The sequence below is a fragment of the Lutra lutra genome, chromosome 16 (genome assembly GCF_902655055.1).
Source record: "Lutra lutra chromosome 16, mLutLut1.2, whole genome shotgun sequence".
Taxonomy (NCBI): domain Eukaryota; kingdom Metazoa; phylum Chordata; class Mammalia; order Carnivora; family Mustelidae; genus Lutra; species Lutra lutra.
Window position 1 is genome coordinate 23,302,311 of NC_062293.1, and position 20,733 is coordinate 23,323,043.

The window sequence follows — 20,733 nt, forward strand, 5'->3', positions numbered from 1 at the left end:
AGGCCAAGGTGAACTCTATCCTTCCCTATATTAACCCACACTTGGGGTCCAAGACCCCTGGAGTGCTGTCCTCCTAAATGGCTCCCACATGCCCCCGCCCCGCCGCAGCCTGGCCACATTCCTCCAGCCCACACCCCTCCTGCCAGCCTGCCTTCTCAAAGAGGCTGGCACTGGGTCCTTCCCATGCTTGGCTTGCCGGTCTTGGTCATCCCTAAGCCCCGCCCTGAGCGGTCTCCCCTCCCAGGGATTCAGGCTGAGCTTTGAAAGGGTCACTTCAAAGAGGACCTGCCTGCTGAGGGCCCAGCCAGACCCAGGGACGGCTCCTCCTCGGCCAGATTCCCGGAGGCTGGGCACAAAGGCCCCACTGTTCCCTCGACCCCCAGACGCCCCCAAAGGCACTGGACATAAGAAGTCTTTCTTTCCCCAGTTCCGCTCTTTACAAGCCACAGTTCTTTGCCACTAGGAGCAGGCCTGGCCCCTCAAGAAGAGGCTTAGACGTGGGAGGACAGGGAGCCAGCAGGTCCCCCTCCACCACCACCATACCCCATTGGGTAGCCAGGAGCTTTGGAGCTGACTTCAGGACTGGCAGCCTAGGGGCCTCCCTGACCTCAAACACCAAGCCTGCCCAGGCCTACAATGGCCGCCTTCTTCTCCCACCCTTCAGAACCACAGCTACCCTTCCACACCTCCTCCAGGCAGCCTCCCTGGACTCCCTCTCCTTAGAGGAGCCTCCCAGCGCCCCCCAGTCACAGCAGTTTACCTCTCATGTTCCCAGGAGGCCGGGGCTCTGCCCCACCCCCACTCCCCAGTACCCTGCAACAAGAACCAGCTCTCACCTGCTCCCCTCACTTCCTACCACAGGGTACTGATCCCAAAGCAGGGAGCTTAAAGTTTCTGTTTCAACCCTTCACCCAATGCCTGAATTCCTTCTACCCCAGCTTGTGCCTGTTCACCTCCACTGATGGGAGCCTCATTATCTCCAGGAGCAGCTCATTGGCTCTGACTTCTCCTTATGGTGCCCTAAGAAGGTCATTCTCATTTCCATCCATCGACTCTCATCTGTTTAACAATTGTTGCTACTAACAGTGGAGATTACCAGATGTCAGCCACTTTTCCTCTATCACCTTGTTTCATCCTCCCAATGAGATTATTTCAGGGGTAAGAAAACGGAGGCTAAAAACAAAGAACTTGGTCAGGAAGGCCACATCACACAGTGAGAAAGGCGTGGAGCTGAAATGTGGACTGCAGCAGGCTGAAGGCAAGGGCCCAACCAACCTGCCCCCCAACGTGCCAACAGGCCACGCCAGGCCCAGGCCTCTCACCTGTCACGGCTGCCTGTGTATTAGAAGGACTCCTCCACACTGAGTCTTCTCTCTCCTTAGAGAGCTCCCCGCCAGCCTTTGTCTGCAGATAACGTGTGGCCTAGCCATGCGGATAACCAATGTGATTTCAGACCAGCAAGTGGGGAGCAGAGGGGTAGTCAGAGGGAAACAGGTCCCCTGTCCAGGGGCACATGGGTTGGAGGAGGGTGGAGGAGATGACCCTGGGCCTATGGTTTAGGACTGGAGGTGGACAGAAATTTCACAACATCCCATGGAGGAAAGGTGCCTGGGTGGCCATGACAAGCTCTGCCTTGAACCAGACACTGTCTACCCTCCAGCTGAAGGTGACAGATTCTCCCACCAATCCAAGGTGATGCATTGGGCTGAAGATCTCAGGGCCAGAGAGATGAAAAAGTAACAAGACTCATTAATCCTGCCTGTAGTCCTTTCCCATGTGCCCATTGCTCAGCACCATATCCTTAAAATTCTGGGGCAACAAGGAGGGTGTGAGCTTCCCTTTCCTGTCTGGGTTTAGATCAGGCACTCCCGCAACAGATAACAAAATGCCGTGCCTCTAGGCTGCCTTCCCAAGACTCCAACTCCAGCTGCTTCCAAAGGGTTAGATTACAGGAATCTGTGGTTTCTTCATATTCTGTCAACCAGTCAGTCAACAAACGTTCTCTGAGTACCAGCTGCATGGCTGGCCTTGTGGACACCAAGACAAACACCACACCTTTGGGGCTGCTGGGAATGAGGTGAAGGGCCCAGTCCATCCCTCAGCTCTGCCACTTACAACTCGCTGTGTGACCTTAGGAAGCCACAGAATCTCTGTGTCAGTTTCTTCATCAGTGAAATGGGACCGTGATGCGGTAGCTTCCTACCTAGTGGGAAGCACTACGGAAGTAGCTCCTTTTATTACTTTCCTTATCCTCAAATAACTCCAAGATGATGGAGGGGACTAATGTGCAGACTAACTGTCACAATGCCAGGGGGAGAGCCGGGCACAGGGCACCCTGGGAGGCCAGGGGCAGGGCTGCTCCCCAGCCTCCACAAACATTTATGGAGAACCGCCCTGTGCCAGGCGCTGTGCTGGCCACTGGGGACACAGAGAAGAACGGGGCACATTGTCCTCTCATCCTTGCTCCTCCCCTCTGTCCCAAGGCCCAGTCCCAGAACCCTGCACGGGGCGGGGGGCGGGGTGGTGGTGGTGGCAGGGGGCGGGGCCCATCATGGACAGAACCGTGTGGAGAAAAGCAAGACCTGGGAGCCTGGAAATCAGGACACCCGGGTTCATGTCCTCCATTCATGGGCCACCTGACCTTGGGTAGTGCCTGGCCTCAGTTTCTCCATTATAGCATGAAGGAGTTCAACATGATGACCCCTCCAGTCCTGATGCATTCTGACAGGTAACAATCCCAGTCTCACCAAGCTTCCAACTCGCCCTAAGTGTGGTCCTTAGGGCATATCAGCCTGCTGTCCCACTGAGGCAGGGGGGAAGAGATGCTCTCCTGGTACTGACTGGCACAGCCCAGCTGAAGAGCTGGCACATCGCATGAAATGGGGGGCCTGGATCTAAAGGCGGGTTGTTTGAAGGGGGTGGGGGTGCTGGGGAAAGGCAGAGCCAGCTCCCACAGGCCCTATTCATGGCTGTCTCTGGGGAGGGAGGGAGAGCAGGATCATTAAAACCGGGCTTTGTCCAAATCCCTGACCAAGCCAATATCTCACCTTTGAACCCCTGTAGTCAACAGAGCAGGGCTGATGCCCCTTTGGGAGGGAAACACCAATGAACTGAGCCATAGTCCAAGGGCTATGGGTTGGCCTGGGGTGGGGTGGGGTGGGCATGCTGGGGGAGTCAATGAGCTGGTTCCACCAACACAGGATGGCCGCCTGAGTTCTCCAGCCCTCTGCCCTGCCCCAGCCTGACTACAAGCAGCCAGGCTCCAGACCAGCAACCAGGCTCCAGACCAGCAAGAGATTCACCTTGCTCTTGAGCTGCAGCTGTGAGATGGACCCTGATCAAGGCAGGAGTGACAGTGGGACCAGGGAAAGCTCAAAAAACAGGATGGAAGGATAAGAGCTTGGAGTCTCTAGCCAGAGTGCCACCTTCCTTCCTAGATTCTCCCACTTGTTAGTGATATGATTCCAGCCAAGCTATTAGCTCTCCACGCCTTGGTGGTCTCAACTGTTACACAAGGACAGTAACAGTACTACATCACAGTGGTGGTGTGAGGATTAAACGAAGTAATTTTTTTTAAAGATTTTATTTATTTATTTGACAGACGGAGATCACAAGTAGGCAGAGAAGCAGGCAGAGAGAGGAGGAAGCAGGCTCCCTGCTGAGCAGAGCTTGATCCCAGGACCCTGAGATCATGACCTGAGCCGAAGGCAGTGGCTTTAACCCACTGAACTACCCAGGCGCCCCTAAAGGAGGTAATTTTTTATAAATCCTGGCCCAGAGTCATTGCTACCTATATCTTAACTATCAGGTGTATTAGTAAAGCAATTCCCACCTCCTTAAAAACAAAATATATTTTTTTCCAGGCACTAATGTATGCATCTATTTGAATATATTTGCATCCCTTATGAATCTCTCCAGATTCCTCTGCTTGGAATCTGGTGTCACAGGGATCTACCTACCCTACTATCCTGGAGAAAACTTCCTTGTGGAATGTTCCCGGCCAGGCTGGGATGCTGCCGCTCGAAAGCCTCTCCCTACTGATAATTACAGTCCCTCCTACTATCACTTAGTCCATTCTCCTGCTTTGTAGTCTCTTTTAACCTTACATACCAGGCAGCCCCTCTAAGTATCCCTGCAATGAAAGATGAAGGACGCATGTGCCTGCCCACTCCTGCCCTGTTCTGCAACCAGCACCATCCCTCATCCCACTCCCATCCCCAGCAAACCGCTGCACCGCTGGGTGACCAGAGGGGCCTCCTGCATCCCTTCCCCACGGGCTCAGGGCAAGTCTGATGAGGGGGCAGAGAGGTCCCCATGCAGGCAGCGCAGCACAAGGCCTGCTCCCTGGGTCCAGTCCTTCTCTGCTTGGGCTGGGATCCTTGAAAGCCTGCCCCACTGCCCATGGTGTCCCAAAGCCACCTTCCTAACAGCATCCCCTTCCCCAAAGCTTCGCCTTATGCCCAGATCTCATCAGGGTACCCAGGTTCCATCCCTGGCAATATTGCTGTGTGTTCTCAGACCCAAATACCCACCCTGCCCACCCACAGGGCTTTTGAGGTCCTGAAATCCAGCACTGAAGGTAAAAGAGATTTATTGCTCTTATCATTCCTAAGGGGAAGGCAAGGCCTCAGATGCTGGAACAGGAGTTCCCAGCCACATAGGGGTGGACCCAACCACCTTGGGAGCAAGTGGACGAGGCTGAGGCTGGGGGCCTTTGGGTTGTGTTTGGAGGCGAAATGACTGGTTATGTAATGGAGAGTCAAATCGCAGGCCAATGAGCACATCTCAGCAAGAGCAGCCACTTTTGGGAATAAGGCTGTTGACCTGGCAGAGGGGGTTGAACCCCATGGAATCAAACCCCATCCACTCCCAGCTGGGCCTGGGGTGGGGGTGGATAAGGTGGGGGGGTGGGGATTAAGTATGTGTGGTTGGGGGGGTTGTGAATCCATGGGACTCAGGCTTAATGACCTCCACCCCCACCCCCTGTCCATCCTGAATTTCAAGTTTGTAATTAGGAAACACTTTGGCTGAAAGGCGCAGGGAGACTCTGGGAAGAGAGAATGCTCCAGGCTGAGGGAGAACTGAGCATACGTCCAGCTTCTGAGAAACACACCAGTCTCAAAGAGTTTGCAGAGCACCAGACCCCAGCTCCAGCATGGGATGGAGGGAGAGGGGGAGGCAGCTGAGGAAGAGCATCACAAAGTCCTCCAGCCTTATCAGAAGAGGAAGAGGCCTCAGCCCAGACCTTCACCGCAACCTGGACCCCAAGGCAACTTCTTTTCCAACCTGGGAAAGGACTGGCCAGACAGCGTCCAACCCTCGAACTTGGAAGGAGGGTGGTGCAGTGTTGGGGTACTCCAGCACCGGTCAACCAGGCTTGGAGGTAGGGGGCTGGCTCCAAAGGGGCCCCGAGGTCCTTACTGGCCCCTCCCCAGCTTCAACAGCTGGCAGATGAAAGAACCCAAGCAAAGCAGCCCAGCGCTGAGTAATGCCCCTGGCACCCCGCACCCAGACCCACCCACAGCCAGCCCGAGGGGGCGGAAGGGAGCGCAGCTGAGCCTTCAGGACCATGGGGTCCCGGGGCCCGTTTGTCTTCTCCCAGGAGCCAGTGGAGCGGCAGACCCGCTCCCTGAAGCTCGTCGTGCGGTCAGGCCCGGCAGGGGGCGAGTGTGGCGCGGGGAGGGGGGTGTCCGGCCGCAGTGGCCAAGGACATCCCGCTCCGGGAACCCCCTCCCCCACTCCCTCTCCCTCCAGCTGTGCCGGGGCCTCGCCAACGGAAAACGAAAACTCGGGCAGAGGAAACGGCGGCAGACGCCCCGCCTGAAAAACCCGGACAAAAGGCGCGGGCCTCCCGCCCCCGCTACCCGGCTGCGGGGGGCCTGGCACCGCCGCCCTGGTCGGTGCCCTCTGCCCTGGCAGCCCCGTACGCGTCCCGGTCCTCTGCCTGCCTTCCCCCTTCCCGCCCCCCTACCCGGGGCACTTCTCGCTCCGGCCCCCTCCCACGGCCCGCCACCAGCCCAGGTTCCCTGCAGCCGTGCCCGCGGTGCCAGCGGCGTGCGCCCCAGGCGGTGCCCGCCGAGCGGGGGCGCCGCGACCCCGGCCCTGCGGCGGCAGCTCCCCTGCAGCGCCTGGATCCGCCCCCCTCCCCTGGCCCAGCGACCTCACCTGAGGGGGCCGGGGCTCCGGGCGGGGCGGGATCCCGACCAGGCAGAAGGCGACTCCATTCATCGGGCGGCAGCGGCGGCTCTGCGGCCGGGGCACTGCTGGGGGCGCGGGCCGGGACCCGGGAGGGGCGGGGCCGGAGGGGGCGGGGCCGAGCGCGGAGTGTCCCCCCCGGGGGCCAGCCCCTTCGCTCCGCCCCCTGCGCTCCCGACGGGGCGCACTCGCCGCCTCTCCCCAGAGCAGCTGACGGATAAAGGGGGGTCAGGCAGGGCTTTGCGCCGGCAGCGGAGCTAGAAGACAGAACAGCCTGGGCAAGAAGGTGGTCTCAGGGAGAAAATTTGGGCTGGCCTCCCGGGAACCGGCCCAAATGGATAGTGATCCTGGCTTGGGGAGGAAAGAGGACAAGGGCACCCAACCCAGAGCTAGCACAGGGAGAGAGAGGGATGGAGGAAGGAAGGGAGATGGAAGCAGAGAGAAACACAATCAGACAGAAGTGGTCAGAAACAAAGGCTAAGAGACACAGAAAGCATCACAGAGGCAGAGACAAGATAGAGACAGTGCAGAGTGCAGGAGAAGAAAGTCAGAGACAAAGATAGAGACCCAGGATTGAAGAGAGGGATAGACAGAAAAAATGCTTAGGGAGCCTTCTGTCCAGAGACTCGTGGAGACAAGGACAGACAAGGGTGGGGGCAGGTGGGAGCTTCAGGGGCTCTAACGCCTCTATCTAGGGCCTTCCTCCCAGGCAAGAGTCTCAGTCCAGGACCCCAAGGAGGCAGAGAAATGGAGACTGGAAGAAAGAGGCTGGTGGGTTCCCCAGCCCTTCAGACACCCAGCCAGCCAGCCTGGGATTCAGGCTTCTGGACCAGCCCATAGATCTGCTCTGCTGTGGACAACAGTGAGGGCAGAGATGGCCCCAGGCCTCCCAGTCACAAGCTCCCCACAACCTTCCTTTGGGGCTTCATTCCAAGGTGGGTCCCAAGAGCCCCTGGGGTTCTGAGCCAGTTCTTTATTTCCTTGCCCCTAAGCAGGACCCCTCCAGGCCATTTCCTGATGTTCCGGGAAGAGTTGGTCCCTCAGTCCCTAATTTCTGCCGAAAAGTCCCTTCTGCTGTCTAACTGACATCCTTCTTACTTCCTGTATTTCCTACAGCTTCAGCTTACCTCTTTCCCATGCCTTCTTGCAGATTTAAAGGTCTCCCATATTCCTTCACTCAGATTATGAAGAAAAGAAGGCAGAGGCCACAGGTAGATACAAATGGGAATGGGATAAAGCAGGCAACGAAAGTGGAAGGCTGACTCTGCCCACGGGAATCACCCACGTCCTCTGGGCAAGGAGACCTCATAAAGCCTGCCTACCTCGCCAGCTCCAAGTCTTCCCAGGCCCAGGACTCAGGTCTTGGAGCGGCTAAGAGGGGCCCAGACACCCACTAGGCAGTCCCTAATCCTATGAGCCGGAGGAAGAACATACCAACTTTTAAATTTTTTATGTTTTTTATGTTTTTTATGTTTTTTATGTTTTTAAATCTTATGTTTTATTTAATTTCTTTTCAGTTCCCTGGCAGTCCTTGGAAAAGGGATGCTCTCATAATGAAGGAAGGGCCCTTCATGACTCCTCTTCCTTCCCCACCTCTCCTCATCAAGGTCACGTGCAGCTGGAATTGTCCACCCCACCCCACACCCTACCCCCTGCCCCTGGCCCTTCTAAGAAGTCCTTCCTGCTATCTAACTGTAACGCATCATACTGCCTGTATTGTCTTGCTTGGTTTTCAAGAAGGTTCCTGTTTCTCCCTCCCTCCGTCCTGTAGCTCCAGGGGTCCGATGCTGCCATGCTGGCTCAGGGGTCCTCCCCTCTCAGAACAAACTGGCTGTCTCTGTAAGGGGGAAGCAGTGGCACCTGGGGTACAGACTGAACTGTGGCTGTGGGGGGAGCGGAGGAGGGTGGTGACCGCTGGGGTGCCCCTGGCTCACTTTTTCCAGAGCCTGATGCCCTCAGACACAGCGGGAGGCAGTGAGAGGAAATGAGCTCACACCCGCCAGCAGATGAATTCCTCCCTCCACAATGCACCGCGCTCACCTCCCCCACCCTCTCCCACTTCCCAGAAAGTGCGCTCTTCCCCCACCCAGCTGCCCTTCCCACCTCTTCCTGCACCTTGACCTGCACCCCCATTCTGTCCTGGCCCTCTCCCATCGATCTTCTCCAGCCCTTCTTCCTCCTGTCCTTTCCCTCAGGCTCACTGGGTCTCACTCCCGGGTCCCACAACCCACCCCCAAATCCACTCCATGCCTGGCACACGCTTTCTCTGGGGTTCCTGGAAGTAGAGCCCAGCATGGGTGGGGGGGGGTCCCTCACTGAGGACCCTCCTTATACTTCTCCTCTTTCTAAGCTCCTCCCCCAGCCCAGTCACCTTCCTCTCAGTTCACAAATGCTTATTGGGAATCTTAATATATATATGAGGGGTTGGGGTACTGAAGGTTGCCCCTGGGGATACGGAGATAAGACCTAGCTCCTTCCCTTGTGGGAGTCCTAGTCTTACCAATCCTGACTCTGTAGTGAGATCTCCGAAAAGGAGCAGAGGAAAGCTTCCAGGATGAGGGGGCCTTGAGCTTTTTGGGCTTCATGGTGAGGTGGGGGGGACGAGGAATGGGGGTTAAAAGCACTCCGGGGAAAAGGACTATCATAGGCAAAGGCAAGAGAAAACAGATTCTAGTGATGTGGCTGGAGCCAAGAAGAGGGTAAGGAGGGTACATATGTGGGCAGGAAGCATGGAGGGATGAGGAAGGAAACGTGGGCGGGGGATATGCCGATGGAGTGACTGGGCCTGAGGCACTTAGATTCCAGCCTGGCTGGGGGCAGGGATTTAAGAAGAGATGGGCCACATAGCAGGAAAGACAGGGGGGTGGGGGCAGCAAGGAGATGTGGCTGGCGGGGAGATGGTCGGGGAGACCCTAAATGAGGACAGGGGCAAGAAACATCAGAGGCCCCCACGACTTGGTGACCAGCTGGGTGTTGCGGGAAGGAGATGGAAAAATCTGGAGTGTTCTCAAGGAGAGGGGGCATGCCAGGCACTGTGCGTCCTTTGTATGTGTTATTCCAATTCAGCCTCACAAAGGAGCTTTGAAATAGATATTATAATCCTCATTTTATGGATAAGGAAACTGAGGCCCAGAGAGCTTGAGTACCTCACCCAAGTCCACCCAGAATTTGAATCTGGGCATTTGGGCTCCGGAGTCCACACACTTAACCCACAGGCTGTGTTGCCAAGTGGAAGAGTGACCAGCACCTTAAACTCTGGGTCGGTCTCTCCGAAGAGAGGTCTAAACTAGAGATACAGCTTTGGAAGTCATCAGTAGACCCAGGGCGTTCCTGAACCGAGGAAGTGGCACTGTGTTGGGCAGAGAGGGCACCTTGGGCAAAGAGGGGACCGGTGGAGGCAGAGGCCAGATTTCACAGTGAGGAAGAGCATCATTGGGGATGAGGGAGTGGAGGCAGGCCTGTTAAGAAAGTTAGCAGCAGGGACACCTGGGTGGCTCAGTTGGTTAAGCGGCTGCCTTCAGCTCAGGTCATGATCCCAGCATCCTGGGGTCAAGTCCTGCATCAGGCTCCTTGCTCATCAGGGAGCCTACTTCTCCCTCTGCCTGTCACTCTGCCTGTGCTCTCTCACGCTCTCTCTCTCTCTGACAAATAAACAAAATCTTAAAAAAAAAAAAAAAGAAAGAAAGAAAGTTAGCAGCACAGGGGAGCCCTGGGAGAGACTTGGGCATGAGAGAGACAGAGGGGTGATGAGTTGAGCGAAGGAAGAAGCTGCAAAGCTCTAGGCTCTGTGTTCCCCAACTCCAGCTAGGGCAAGAGTTGGGGGGCGGTCAGGGAGGGGTCCTCCGACCAGAGCCGTCCACAGCCAGGATCAGGCCTGGCCCAGGACCCAGCTAGGAGTTGCATGGTGTCATCAAGGAGCACTGACTCCAGAGTCCAAAGGCCTGGGGTCAGTTTCCCCTCCTTTCCACCTAGTCGTTGTATGTCTTTGAAGAAAAGGACATGCTCTGCTCCTGTTTCATCCTCTGTAATATGAGAACAGTAAGACCCTCTCTGCCTGCCTCCCCACTGGGGGCTCACACTTGATCATGGATTCAAAGCACCCTGGGAGCTGAAAAGGAGAAACAGTGGGTGGAAGGGGAGTTATTGGAACTGTGGGCCGGGCTGGTGACCCTGGACAACAGGGTCCATCCTTCCACCGAAGGGGGAGGAGCACCCCCTGGTGGAGAAGGGTGGGAGGGCAGGACTAGAGGGGATCGCTGAGGAGAGGCTTGATCCTGTGACTCTGGCTTTCCCGCCCCCAGCTTGTCCTCTGCTTGTCCCCTGAAAGCAACCCACCCCCACCTAAATGCTCACCTCTAAAGCAGGTGCGGGCCCAGTTCATTCAAGGCAAAAGATATTTATTAAGCCCTGATTACATGCAAACTGCCGTGTCTGGTGGTGGGGACCGTCAATGGGCCTGCCCTCTTTGGGCTCAGATTCCAGGGAGAGCAAGAAACAGCAGAGGATGGCTAGGTTGGGGCTGCAGTGTGGTACAAGCAGTACACTGAGGAAAACAAGAGGGGCCTCCCATAATGAGGGCAGAAGGCAGGGGCCCCGGGAGGCTGGGTGTGTGGCCAAGACCTTGAAGGCCGTCACAGGGCAAGTGGCAGAGGAAGGAGGCCCAAAGCAGAGAGCTGGGGGGTAGGGGGTGAGGGGGGGGGTGCCCAGGTTCTGGCAGAAGCCCCGGGCATCCCACAGAGCAGACCTCGCTGAGCATCTTTAATGGAGTAAGGGTAGGGCAACAGGTCACTCAAGAAGACGCCAATCCCCACCCTCCTCCCTGCCACCAGGTCCCTCAGGAATCCCACCCAAACACCCCTCAGGGAAGGAACCTACAGAGCCTCTAGCCTGGCTGGGGCCAAGGGCCATTGGTAACCGGCCAAACATCTGGGAACCCAGGCCAGCAACCGCTGGACAGCTGGCTCAGGGGTGGAAGCAAGGGGCTGTGGCTTCTCCGGGCTTGCAGCCGGGCAAACAAGCCACACCCAGTAAAACCCTGGTGTCAGGGCAGGGAATGGGTAAGAGATGCCCAGTCCTGCCATTCTCCACCAGTGACCCCTTAGAGGAACCGTGTTTGTCGTGATGCGGGGACAAGGAAGAGGTCTTGGGCTGGGGTCCCCGCCCTTGCAGGCTCCCAGCTGTGTGACACTGGGGCGTGACACCAGTCCCGTGGCCTGGACTGTGTGTAGAAGGCTAGCAGATGACTTCCAAGGACCATGATGTCACCTGACCCATCGCCAAGATGTGTTCAAATGAGTTGAGTGCCTACTGTGTGCCAGGCTTTTTACAGACACGATTTTGTCTACACCCAATGACCACCCTGTAGGGTAGGTGTTATTATTAGCCCCACTGTATAAATGAGGAAACAAGGTCTGAAATTTCAGTAACTTGGTCAAGTCTGATGCCAAGCCTCCGCTCTATGAAGCAGGATCTCTAGGAGTAGCTAGGCCCCGTAGTGTCTTCCCAGATCCAGGAGGCTAAATTCTGAGGTTCTATGGGAGGGCATTTAAATTCTTCCAGCAGTTGGCCTGCAGTCCTGCTTTTGCCACAGACCCCCAGAGCCCGCCCAGCTCTACAGAAGACTTGCACACAGGGGGGCCATGACCCACTCTCCTCCCTGTCTCCATTGTGTCCTTCAAGGAGAGGTGGAGGGGCAGAGGAGAGGAGGAAAAGAGAGAGGAGGGAAACACGGAGGGAAGGAAGAGAAGGGGAGGAGTGGGGAGGGGAAGGGGAGGGGTAGCTCCCACCTCCCCCTGGAAGCTCTGGAAATCCCCAGCAGCTGCTCCCTCTCCTCTGTCTGGCTCTGAGCCAGGCCTAGGAGGGAGAGGGGAGTTAGATGGGAAGAAAAGAGGGGCAGGGCACTGACCACAGGGGGCAAGCCCCTCCATCTGGGCACTCCCCCCTGTGAGATTCCAGGCATGCTCCCTTTTAAGAGACCCTACATGCCAAAATCCACGCATACCACACAGACACATTGGGGCGGTTCTCGTACTATAAAAGGATCCTTCGCTTTACAAGAGGGCCCGGCACATGGGAAACTTAAAATAGGAGCTTCCCCTGGTGTGATGAAAGAAGCTCTGATTTCAGAAGCACCCCGTACACACCATGCTTCTGGCTCCTCCAGAAAGCCGATGACACCCACGGGCCGGCAGGGCTGGGGCTGCCTTCAGACATTAACATCGACCTGGGCACGTCCCTGGTTGTGCTGAACATCAGCATCCCCATCTGGGGATGGGGGGGGCGTGACTCACAGTCCCGCGGACAGGCTGACTGCTGTGCTGCTTGGCAGAGATGTCCTGGGACACCTAGAAAGGACCGTGACAGCCACCGTTCAACACCACTAGCAGGGACTTCATAGCAGCCCAGAGAGAGGACAGATATCCAAGACCTCCCAGTGTCCCTTTGATGGGCGCGGCCAGGAGCCCAATGCCCTACTCTCTCCTCTCTTTCCTCCCCTCCGCAATGCCAGGGCACAGGGGAGCCAGAGTCTGTCCTCTGGGAAAGGGGAAACAGCTGACACCTAGAAGAGGTCTAGAAGGCTGATGGGGGGGCAACTGAGGGCTGCTTTTAGGAGCAATTCAGGCTGAGCTGCACTCCCAGTGAGCTACTTTCTAGGCAGAAAGTAGCAATGGTCCCTAGCCCTACCCCCCTTTTTTTGTTTATTGAGGTGAAATTCGCATAACGTAAAATGCACTGTTTTAATGTAAGCAATTCAGTGGCATTTAGGACTGTTCCCCCAGGCCCCACTTGTTGATACTCAGAGTGGAGGACAGCAACAGCACATAATGACGAATGGAGTCCCATTCTCCCTGCCAGGCCTGGTTCTGCCACTGGCCATTTAAATTAACAGTGAAGATCCCAAACAGGCCTAGAGACTAGACCAGCCCACAGATCCTCCCCACACAGCCCACGCAGCCCCCAGGGGAAGATGTCCAGAGCATTCTCGTCTCCCCAGAACTTAGGCTCACCCCCACCCCTGACTCCTTACCCCTACCCAGCCTCCCGCCCCTCCTCATCACCACCACAGACAACCCAAGAACCCCTCTGCCAAAGGTAGGGGGTCTGCGCTCAGTCTGAAGGGGAGAGGTCTCAGAGCCCAGGGCCCCAGGCCACTGCTTCAGGCGGAGCAGCCCCAAAGAGCCCAGGAGTGCGGATAAGCCCAGCACTTAAAGGCACACCCAAGAACAGAAAATCCCACCACTCCAGACCCCACCCCAAGACCTCCTACCAAGTCAGGATTATGAAGGGAGTAAGACAATCTCAAGAGCAGCGCCCTCACTCCCGCCCAGGCTGCTGCCTCTCTTAGAGCAGGAGACCGACTGCCATTCCAAGTAGAGGCCCCCCTCACTCACCTAAGGGGACTGACCCCCCTTCTCCATTTGCTGCACACCCTGGAGGGGGTGAGGCTCTCTAGCCCTAGGGAGGCTTCACCCCTGCCCCTTTCTGATGGCGATTGTGTAAATGAAGGACCCCCGGGCCTGGCTGGGGCTGCAGGTCTGCTTTGGGGGGCATATGGAGAAGCTGCCCAGCCCACCCCATCTTTTCACTGTCATGAAATGGTGGCAGCAGCTGCTGCAGCTGCTATAACCGGGTGCGGGGGAGCTGGCTGGGAGAAGACCCTCCATGTGTAGGTGGGGGAGGGAGACGGTTGTGTCCTGTCGCTGTGAGGTCTCGCTAGGGGGTCGGCGGTAGTTGGCGTGGGAGAGCTCCCTCCGTCACCTGTCACTCCTTCATTCCGCAGGGCCTGCAGCCCCCTCAAGCCTAGGATCCTAGCAAGGGCTGAGACCTTCCCGCGTGCGGAGGGGGGCTTCTAAATGAGGGTGCTCTTCTGGGTGGGGAGAGAAGCAGCGTGCGCGCCCTCTGTGCGCGCCTCCCTCTGTGTGTGTGCGCGTGTGTGTGTGTGTGTGTACCCACCAGCTCAGTGTCACACTAGCCTCATCCCTCGCCCCAAGCTCCCGCCGGACTCAGGCCTTAGCGCCCCATCCCCCTTCTCCGCGGCGCGCCCACCCTCACCCGGTGCTTACGGCCCCCGCCCTGCCCTCCCAGACGCGCCCCCGCGCCCCGTGCCTGCCGACCTGCTCCATGCTACTGCCCGCTACGCCGTCCTCGCCGCGCGGGCCCCGGGGGGCGCCGGGGGCGGCGGCCCCTCCATGCGCCCTGTCGGTGCTGCAGCCCGGCGACCGCCCAGCGCGAGGAGCGCGGGTTGTCATCCGCCAGGACCCCCGCCCCGCCCCGCAGGCCCCGCCCCCGCCCCGCCCCGCCCCCTCCCACCCGCGGGTGGAGGCGCCGCGCTCACACCCGCGCGCCCGCGCGCGCGCATGTGGTCACACACACACACACACACACACACACACACACACACACACACACACACACACAGTACACCCGCTCACATCCAGGGGCTCATCCCCGCCAGCACACCTGGTTCTCCCTTGTCCCTGGGACGTTGTTCTTCCAGAGAAGACACTCTCCCAGGGAAGCCCCTCACTTCATGTCCGAGATTTAGGACTTAGAAGGGCCCCACCCCTCATGTTACAGGGGCCACAGAAGGGTTTGCTGGAGGTCACCCGGCAGCCTGGTGACAGAGCTGACCCCGTGGCCCAGACCACTGTCTCCCAGGCTGATGCCCCTTCTCCGGGGTTGCCTGAGAGCAGATCAGAGACACCCACAGAGTCTGGGACACATAGGGACACGGCACTGCCCCCTCCACTCCCCCTGCCCCCCACTGCCCGTGAGCAGGGGTCTGGATCCTGTGACCTTGTGAGGACAGGAGATGGTGGGGAGGCGTCATCCCTCCTGTCAGGATCCAGCCTCTATTCAAATGTGTTCTGAAGTCCTCGGCTGGTGTGGGGAGCAGAGACAGAGATTCCTGTCGCCTACCGGGTGCCCTGCCCCAGGCATATGCCAAGTGGGAGGAGGGGCTGAACTCAGGCCCACTGCCACAGAAAGGTCCTCTGAAGCCCCCAATGCCAGCCAGGCACCTGACTGGTGGCAGGGCAGCCACCCACTCTGGGAAAGACAAAAGAGGTGTCAAAGAGACCACTTCCCCCACTGACACCCCCCCATCAGAGGTGGCTCCTGATGGCCCACTGCCCCTCGTCCTGCCCCTGACTGGATAGGGCCGCACTGAGGGCGATGTCACATGAGCAGGCATGTGAGAGGCCGGCGTGCTGCCCAGGAGTGAGGAGTCCAGAGCAGACAGGGCTGGGAACTAACCTGCCCTGAGGCTGGAAGCAGGGTGAGAGCGTTGGTGGGCAGGGGCTGGCTGCCTCAACTCCCTACCCCCCCAGGCCAGTGCCCAGGCTGGCATGAAGGGGGGTTTACCCCCTCCCACTGCACCCTGGACTCTTTGTTGGGCACCAGAGGGTGAGGGGGCAGAGGGCGGGAAGCTCAGATGGGGCGAGTTAAGATCCTCAGTGGGCCCAGACAAAGGGGGCTTTATAGGCTGAGTGTGGGGGACATACTGGGGGGAGGGAGGCAGGAATGCAGGCCGGGGAGGCCCTGAGCTCAGGGGCAGCCTGGCTTGGGGCTGAGGTTGGACTCCCCCGGTCCTCCCACGCTTTGGCCCTGTTGGGTATTTGCTGTTTGCTCCTGGAACTACAGCCAGGACTCCTGGCAACCCCTCATCCTGGGCCACCCATCTCTTCAGGGTTCTGGCGGGGACTCACCACACACTCCCAGTCTTCCCTGCCCTGCTGGCTGCCCCCCCTCTCGCCTCCCCTGCCATGCCCTCTCAGCCCGCTGTCTGCTACCCAAATGAGTGAGCGCCCTGCTGGCTGCCTGGGGAGGGGAGGGACAGATTTGGGTGAGGTCACAAGGCTAGGGGGTCAATGGGGCCCTTTGTCTCTTCAGAGGGAGCCTGTCCTGGGCTAAAGAGACAGGAGACTGGGAAGAGTACTAATGGCCAGCATGCATGTACCCCAGACCATGACCCCGCCTCTCCCAGGTCCTGGTGGAGCTGGGCCCTGGGCTGTGAAGGCAGGCTCCATTCTTCCTAGTTGTTTCCCACTGATTCTCTTTCAGGAATGAAGCAGCCACTGGGAAGTGAAAACAAGGAGGAGGTGGCGGCTGTGGCGGCAGCAGCCACCCACGATGGGCTTCTGGAACAGCTGCTGCCTGGCTAGACCTAAAGTCTGGGCTTGGGCTTTGCAAGGCTGAGAACTGCCTGTCCCCAGAGATGCTGAGTGGGCCCTAACAAATAGACTCCTACTAGCCAAAGTCACAGTGGCTAGAATGCTAAACCCAGAAGTTATTCAGGAAGCCCCATAAGCAGAGGGTCCCTATGAGGACTGCAAGATCCATGTGTGCAGCCTCCCAGTCCTCCCTCTTCCCTGGCTGCCCAGGGCCTCGACAGGCTCTGGCTCTTTATTTCTTACTGCTCCTCCCCATGTGGCCCAGAACCTTCAGCCACAGCCTTACCGTAGAGGGGCAGCAGTAGAGGGGGGCAGTGCCCAGCCCAGGTCTCTTGACATATATCTTATTGAATCTCCTTCATAAGATTAAAAGGACATTTGTCTTGTCTCTTAATAAGTGTCTTGGGCAGGGGCGCCCAGGTGGCTCAGTTGTTAAGCATCTGCCTTTGGCTCAGGTCACGACCCGAGGGTCCTGGGATCAAGCCCCGCATCAGGCTCCCTGCTCAGTGGGAAGCCTGCTTCTCCCTCTCCCACTGCTTGTATTCCCTCTCTGTGTCTCTCTCTATCAAATAAATAAATAAAATCTTTAAAAAAAAAAAAGTGTCTTGGGCAAAAATCTCCTTTTGGGCGGGGAGGGGCGGCGGGGGGGAAGTCCCAGCCTGGTCAGCACCAAACTTTCCAACCATCTCTTTGAGAAGCTTTGAGCCCCACCGGTGGGAGACTGGCCAAGATTCAAGTCCCATGTCTGCCATTCCGTAGCTGGGTGGTGCATTCACGTCTGAGCTCTGAGCTTCCTCATCCATAAGCCAAGAGTGATAACAGCACCACCTCACAGGGTTGGTGGGAGATCGGGGTGGGAGTATAATATTCTGGGCCCACTGACAGACACATAAACCATCAATGAAAGTTGAGTGCTTTCTACAAAGAGCTGAGTTCATTCACCTTATGTTGATTATTTACTAGCTTTCGTGTATCAGGTGACAGTTTTTAACCTTGTTCCCAAATTCTGGGAGACCATACCCTGGCTACAACCAGATGTTTCTTTGGGGGTGGCATCTGCCTCCCACTGGGTGGGGAACAGAAATGAGGAGGGCAGTTTCCCTGTGATGCTGATTTCTGCTCCGCCGTCTACCCCCCCAGCCACCCCTCCCTAGCCTCCTTCCCTTCCCCTTGGAGCCTCAAGGGCTCCCTGGGGAGCAGGAGAAGGGGGGAAAGGCATTTGAGAGCCACGGTTAAGGCAGGCTACTCCTAGGGTGGGGGTGTCGTGAGTCTGAGAAGGGAGGAAGGAGAAGGGTTACCCAGGAGGGAGTGGAAGGAGATGAGCAGGAAGGGGGGGGCATGGACTGCAGGCGCTCCTCCACCTGCTGCTCTGTGAACAAAGCCAAGAATGATGCAATTCTGGCCCCGTTGCAGCTGAGGCTCTAACCAGGCCCTGAGAGGAAAAGTGGGCATGGAGGGTGTGGGGGGTGGCAGATGCGGGGGGCCTGTGGAAGCGCGGCTCCAGATCCCCAGCCCAGCATGTAGCTCCCGGACTCCTCCTAAAGCCCCTCACCCAAGGTCAGACCCCTCACCAAACAGGCACAGCTGCCTTTGAAGCAGGAGCTAGACATGATGCAAGGAGGATATCATTCCAGGCAGCCTCCTTGGAGGGGCTGGTGCCTCCCCTAGGGGAGGGAGATGATAAGCCCCAGAGGCGGAGCTGGCTCAGAGGTGCCCCCCACCCAGTCCTTCACGTGGGGGTGGAGGGGTGCTCAGGCTGCAGCTCTGTCCCCCTCCTCTCATCCCAGAGACAAAGGCAAAATTCTCTGGAGAAGGTGGGATGGGAAAGCTCAGGAGAACGCTGACCCAGGCTCTGCTCAGGGTTGCACATCTTTAGAGAATTCAGTAAAACCCGACGCAGACACCAAGATGGGTCTGGGGGAGGCCTGGAGTTCCCCTGGGGTGGCCATCAAGCCAGCGGGGGACAGGGTGGGGCCTGGGGGAGGTCTCTGCCGGCTCCTGGGGTGTCTGCCCCAGCTCCTCATTCTGCCTGGGAGCCAAGAGAACAAAGCCTTCCCATCCTGCACTTGGAGAAAGGAGTCTTGTTCCACATGCTAGGACCATGTGGAGGATGTGCCCAGGCCAGGGTCTCCGAGGGGACAGGGCACTAAATGGAGGCAGCAGAAGAGGACTGGAGGTTCTGTGCTCTGGGATGTTAAACCCAGCCTCGCCCCACTGCCGCCCAGTCAGACCAGAGGGGACAGCTGGGTGGCATAGCCCAGAGGCGCCGCTAGGTGGCAGGAAAAACCTAAGAACTCACCCGGTGCCACCTGTTCCCATCACCCACCGCCCCCCCACCTGCCTGCCCAGCCTTATCCTCCCGAAACCGTCCCCCCTCCTCCCTCCAGCCCACCCTTCGCTGCAACCTCTGGTGACAGCCCTGAAATCTTTCCATTTTTCCTTTTGCTTTAGAGAAGGCAAAAAGCTCTCAGTCCCTCTCTTCAAAATGCCACTAATAATGATAATAATTAGTGCCTGTGGCTATTTATTGAGTGCTGAAGAAGTACCAGGCATTTTACATGCATTATCTCATTTACTCACTCATGGGGTAAGTAAAAGTACTCTCCCTCTTCACAAGAGGAGACAGACTAAGAAAGCATAAATAGATGGTCCGAGATCACGCGACTCGCAAGTGGGGGAGCGGGGTCCTCCCGGAGCGTGGGAACAAGGAGGTGTCGGCATGGAGAGGGGACAAAGGACCCGTCAGATGCATTTGAGACCTTCCATCCCCACTTCTTACCAATCCCCACCAGCCCCCATACCCGGCCCCTTGAGATTCTAGGAGAGTGTTTTAGTCTCAGGGTGAGTTTTAAAAAGTTTGCCTGGGGCTCCTGGGTGGCTCAGTCTGTGAAGCAACCTATTTTTAGTTTCTGCTCAAGTTATGATCTCTGGGTCATCAGATGGAGCCCCACGACGGGCTCGGCGCTTAGCTTAGCTTGGAGTTAGCTTGGGACTCTCTCTCCCTCTCCTTCAGCTCCTCCTTCCTGCTCTCTCTCTCTCTCCCTCCCTCTAAAATGAATAAATAAATCTTAAAACAAAACAAAACAAAACACCAACACTTTGCCTGAGTGAGTCAGGCTCACCAACCCTTGCTCTGGCTGAGAGCCCCTGCACACTCCCCTGACGCTTCTTCCACAGACTGAACAAGGCATTCTGGGTTCGCTCTCTGCCCACGTTGCTTCCCGTGTGAATCCCCATCCCAGTGTCGAGTCCACCCCCCAGTCCAGGTCACCCCCATTCAGCAGCGAAGGTGATTCCAGCTCAGAGGACCTAACCCCAGGGCTGCCTCCAGGGCTGGCCTGGCTGCCTTTGCCAACATCCAGGGGGCACCTGTCAGTGGGCTGGCACAGCCCCGGGGGGTGGGGGCGGGGGACAGAGCAGATGAACAAGACACAGAACCCACTGTCCACAAGCAATAAGAGCTCATGTCTAAAGCTGGGCTTGTACTGCCTTCTGCATATGGTGTCCATTCAGGGAAAGAGCCCTCCATCCAGAAGAAAAGGAGATGCCTATTAAAAGGACATTCGTCACTATGGCCCTATTTGTCACTGACACGAGGGCATGGCGGAGGGTGGCTGCAGCAGGGAAGGGGTGCCAGGGGATGACACCCAATGTGCAGAGAAACTTCAGGAAATTTTAACTACCAATCTCCCACACAAGATGGCTGCAGCCAGACTGTCCCGTCCCATTTCAAACCTTCCAAACTGCGCCCAGGCTCAGCGGTGACCTGCCCACGCTTAGTTTTCCCTCCCCGTAAAAAGCTAGGTAGCCTTGCTCGCCTGTTCTCCACCTGTCTCATCACCCATGGATTTGCAGAATGAAGGCCCAGAAACAAAACCAAGTTCTCAGAAGTGGGCGGGGTGGGTGCCACCCAGGCACCCCTGAGCTGAGCTTTTTAAATGCAGACTTTCAGGGCGCCTGGGTGGCTCAGTGGGTTAAAGCCTCTGCCTTCAGCTCAGGTCATGATCCCAGGGTCCTGGGATGTAGCCCCCCATCGCATCGGGCTCTCTGCTCAGCAGGGATCCTGCTTCTCCCTCTCTCTGCCTGCCTCTCCGCCTGCTTGTGATCTCTGTCTGTCAAATAAATAAATAAAATCTTTTAAAAAAATAAATAAATGCAGATTTTCTGTTGGAGAAGAATTCACCAGGGACGGTAGATGGTTCCGTGTAACTCCGGGTGGCTGGACAAAGCCTGCTGACCCTACGTGGGGATCACGTTCCACCAGAGGACAGCCCTGGTGCTGTGACACTGTTGGTTGTGGGAGGAAGCGGTCTACACCCCACCTTTGGGCTACCTTGCGTTACAGTCATGTTCCATCATTCACACT

At 57.5% G+C, this 20,733-nt stretch overlaps 1 protein-coding gene and 1 long non-coding RNA gene across 5 annotated transcripts in view; one reads left to right on the forward strand and one right to left on the reverse strand.

Moving 5' to 3' along the window:
- Positions 1–14,423, reverse strand: part of ARHGAP23 (Rho GTPase activating protein 23) — a 78,976-nt gene extending 64,553 nt beyond the window's left edge. For 3 of the 4 annotated variants that reach the window (XM_047707238.1, XM_047707236.1, XM_047707235.1), the window contains exon 1: positions 6,166–6,306. In XM_047707238.1, coding sequence (XP_047563194.1) covers positions 6,166–6,228 — 63 coding nt within the window. In that variant the 5' untranslated portion in view covers positions 6,229–6,306. Of the gene's footprint in view, positions 1–6,165; positions 6,307–14,309 lie in introns of those variants that run through there. The other variant, XM_047707240.1, reaches the window with a different exon arrangement.
- LOC125087192 (uncharacterized) lies at positions 6,437–7,900 on the forward strand. The gene is made up of 3 exons (XR_007123377.1): positions 6,437–7,130; positions 7,346–7,406; positions 7,713–7,900. It is a non-coding gene; the product is annotated as an uncharacterized LOC125087192 (long non-coding RNA).
- Positions 14,424–20,733: the final 6,310 nt, after the last annotated feature.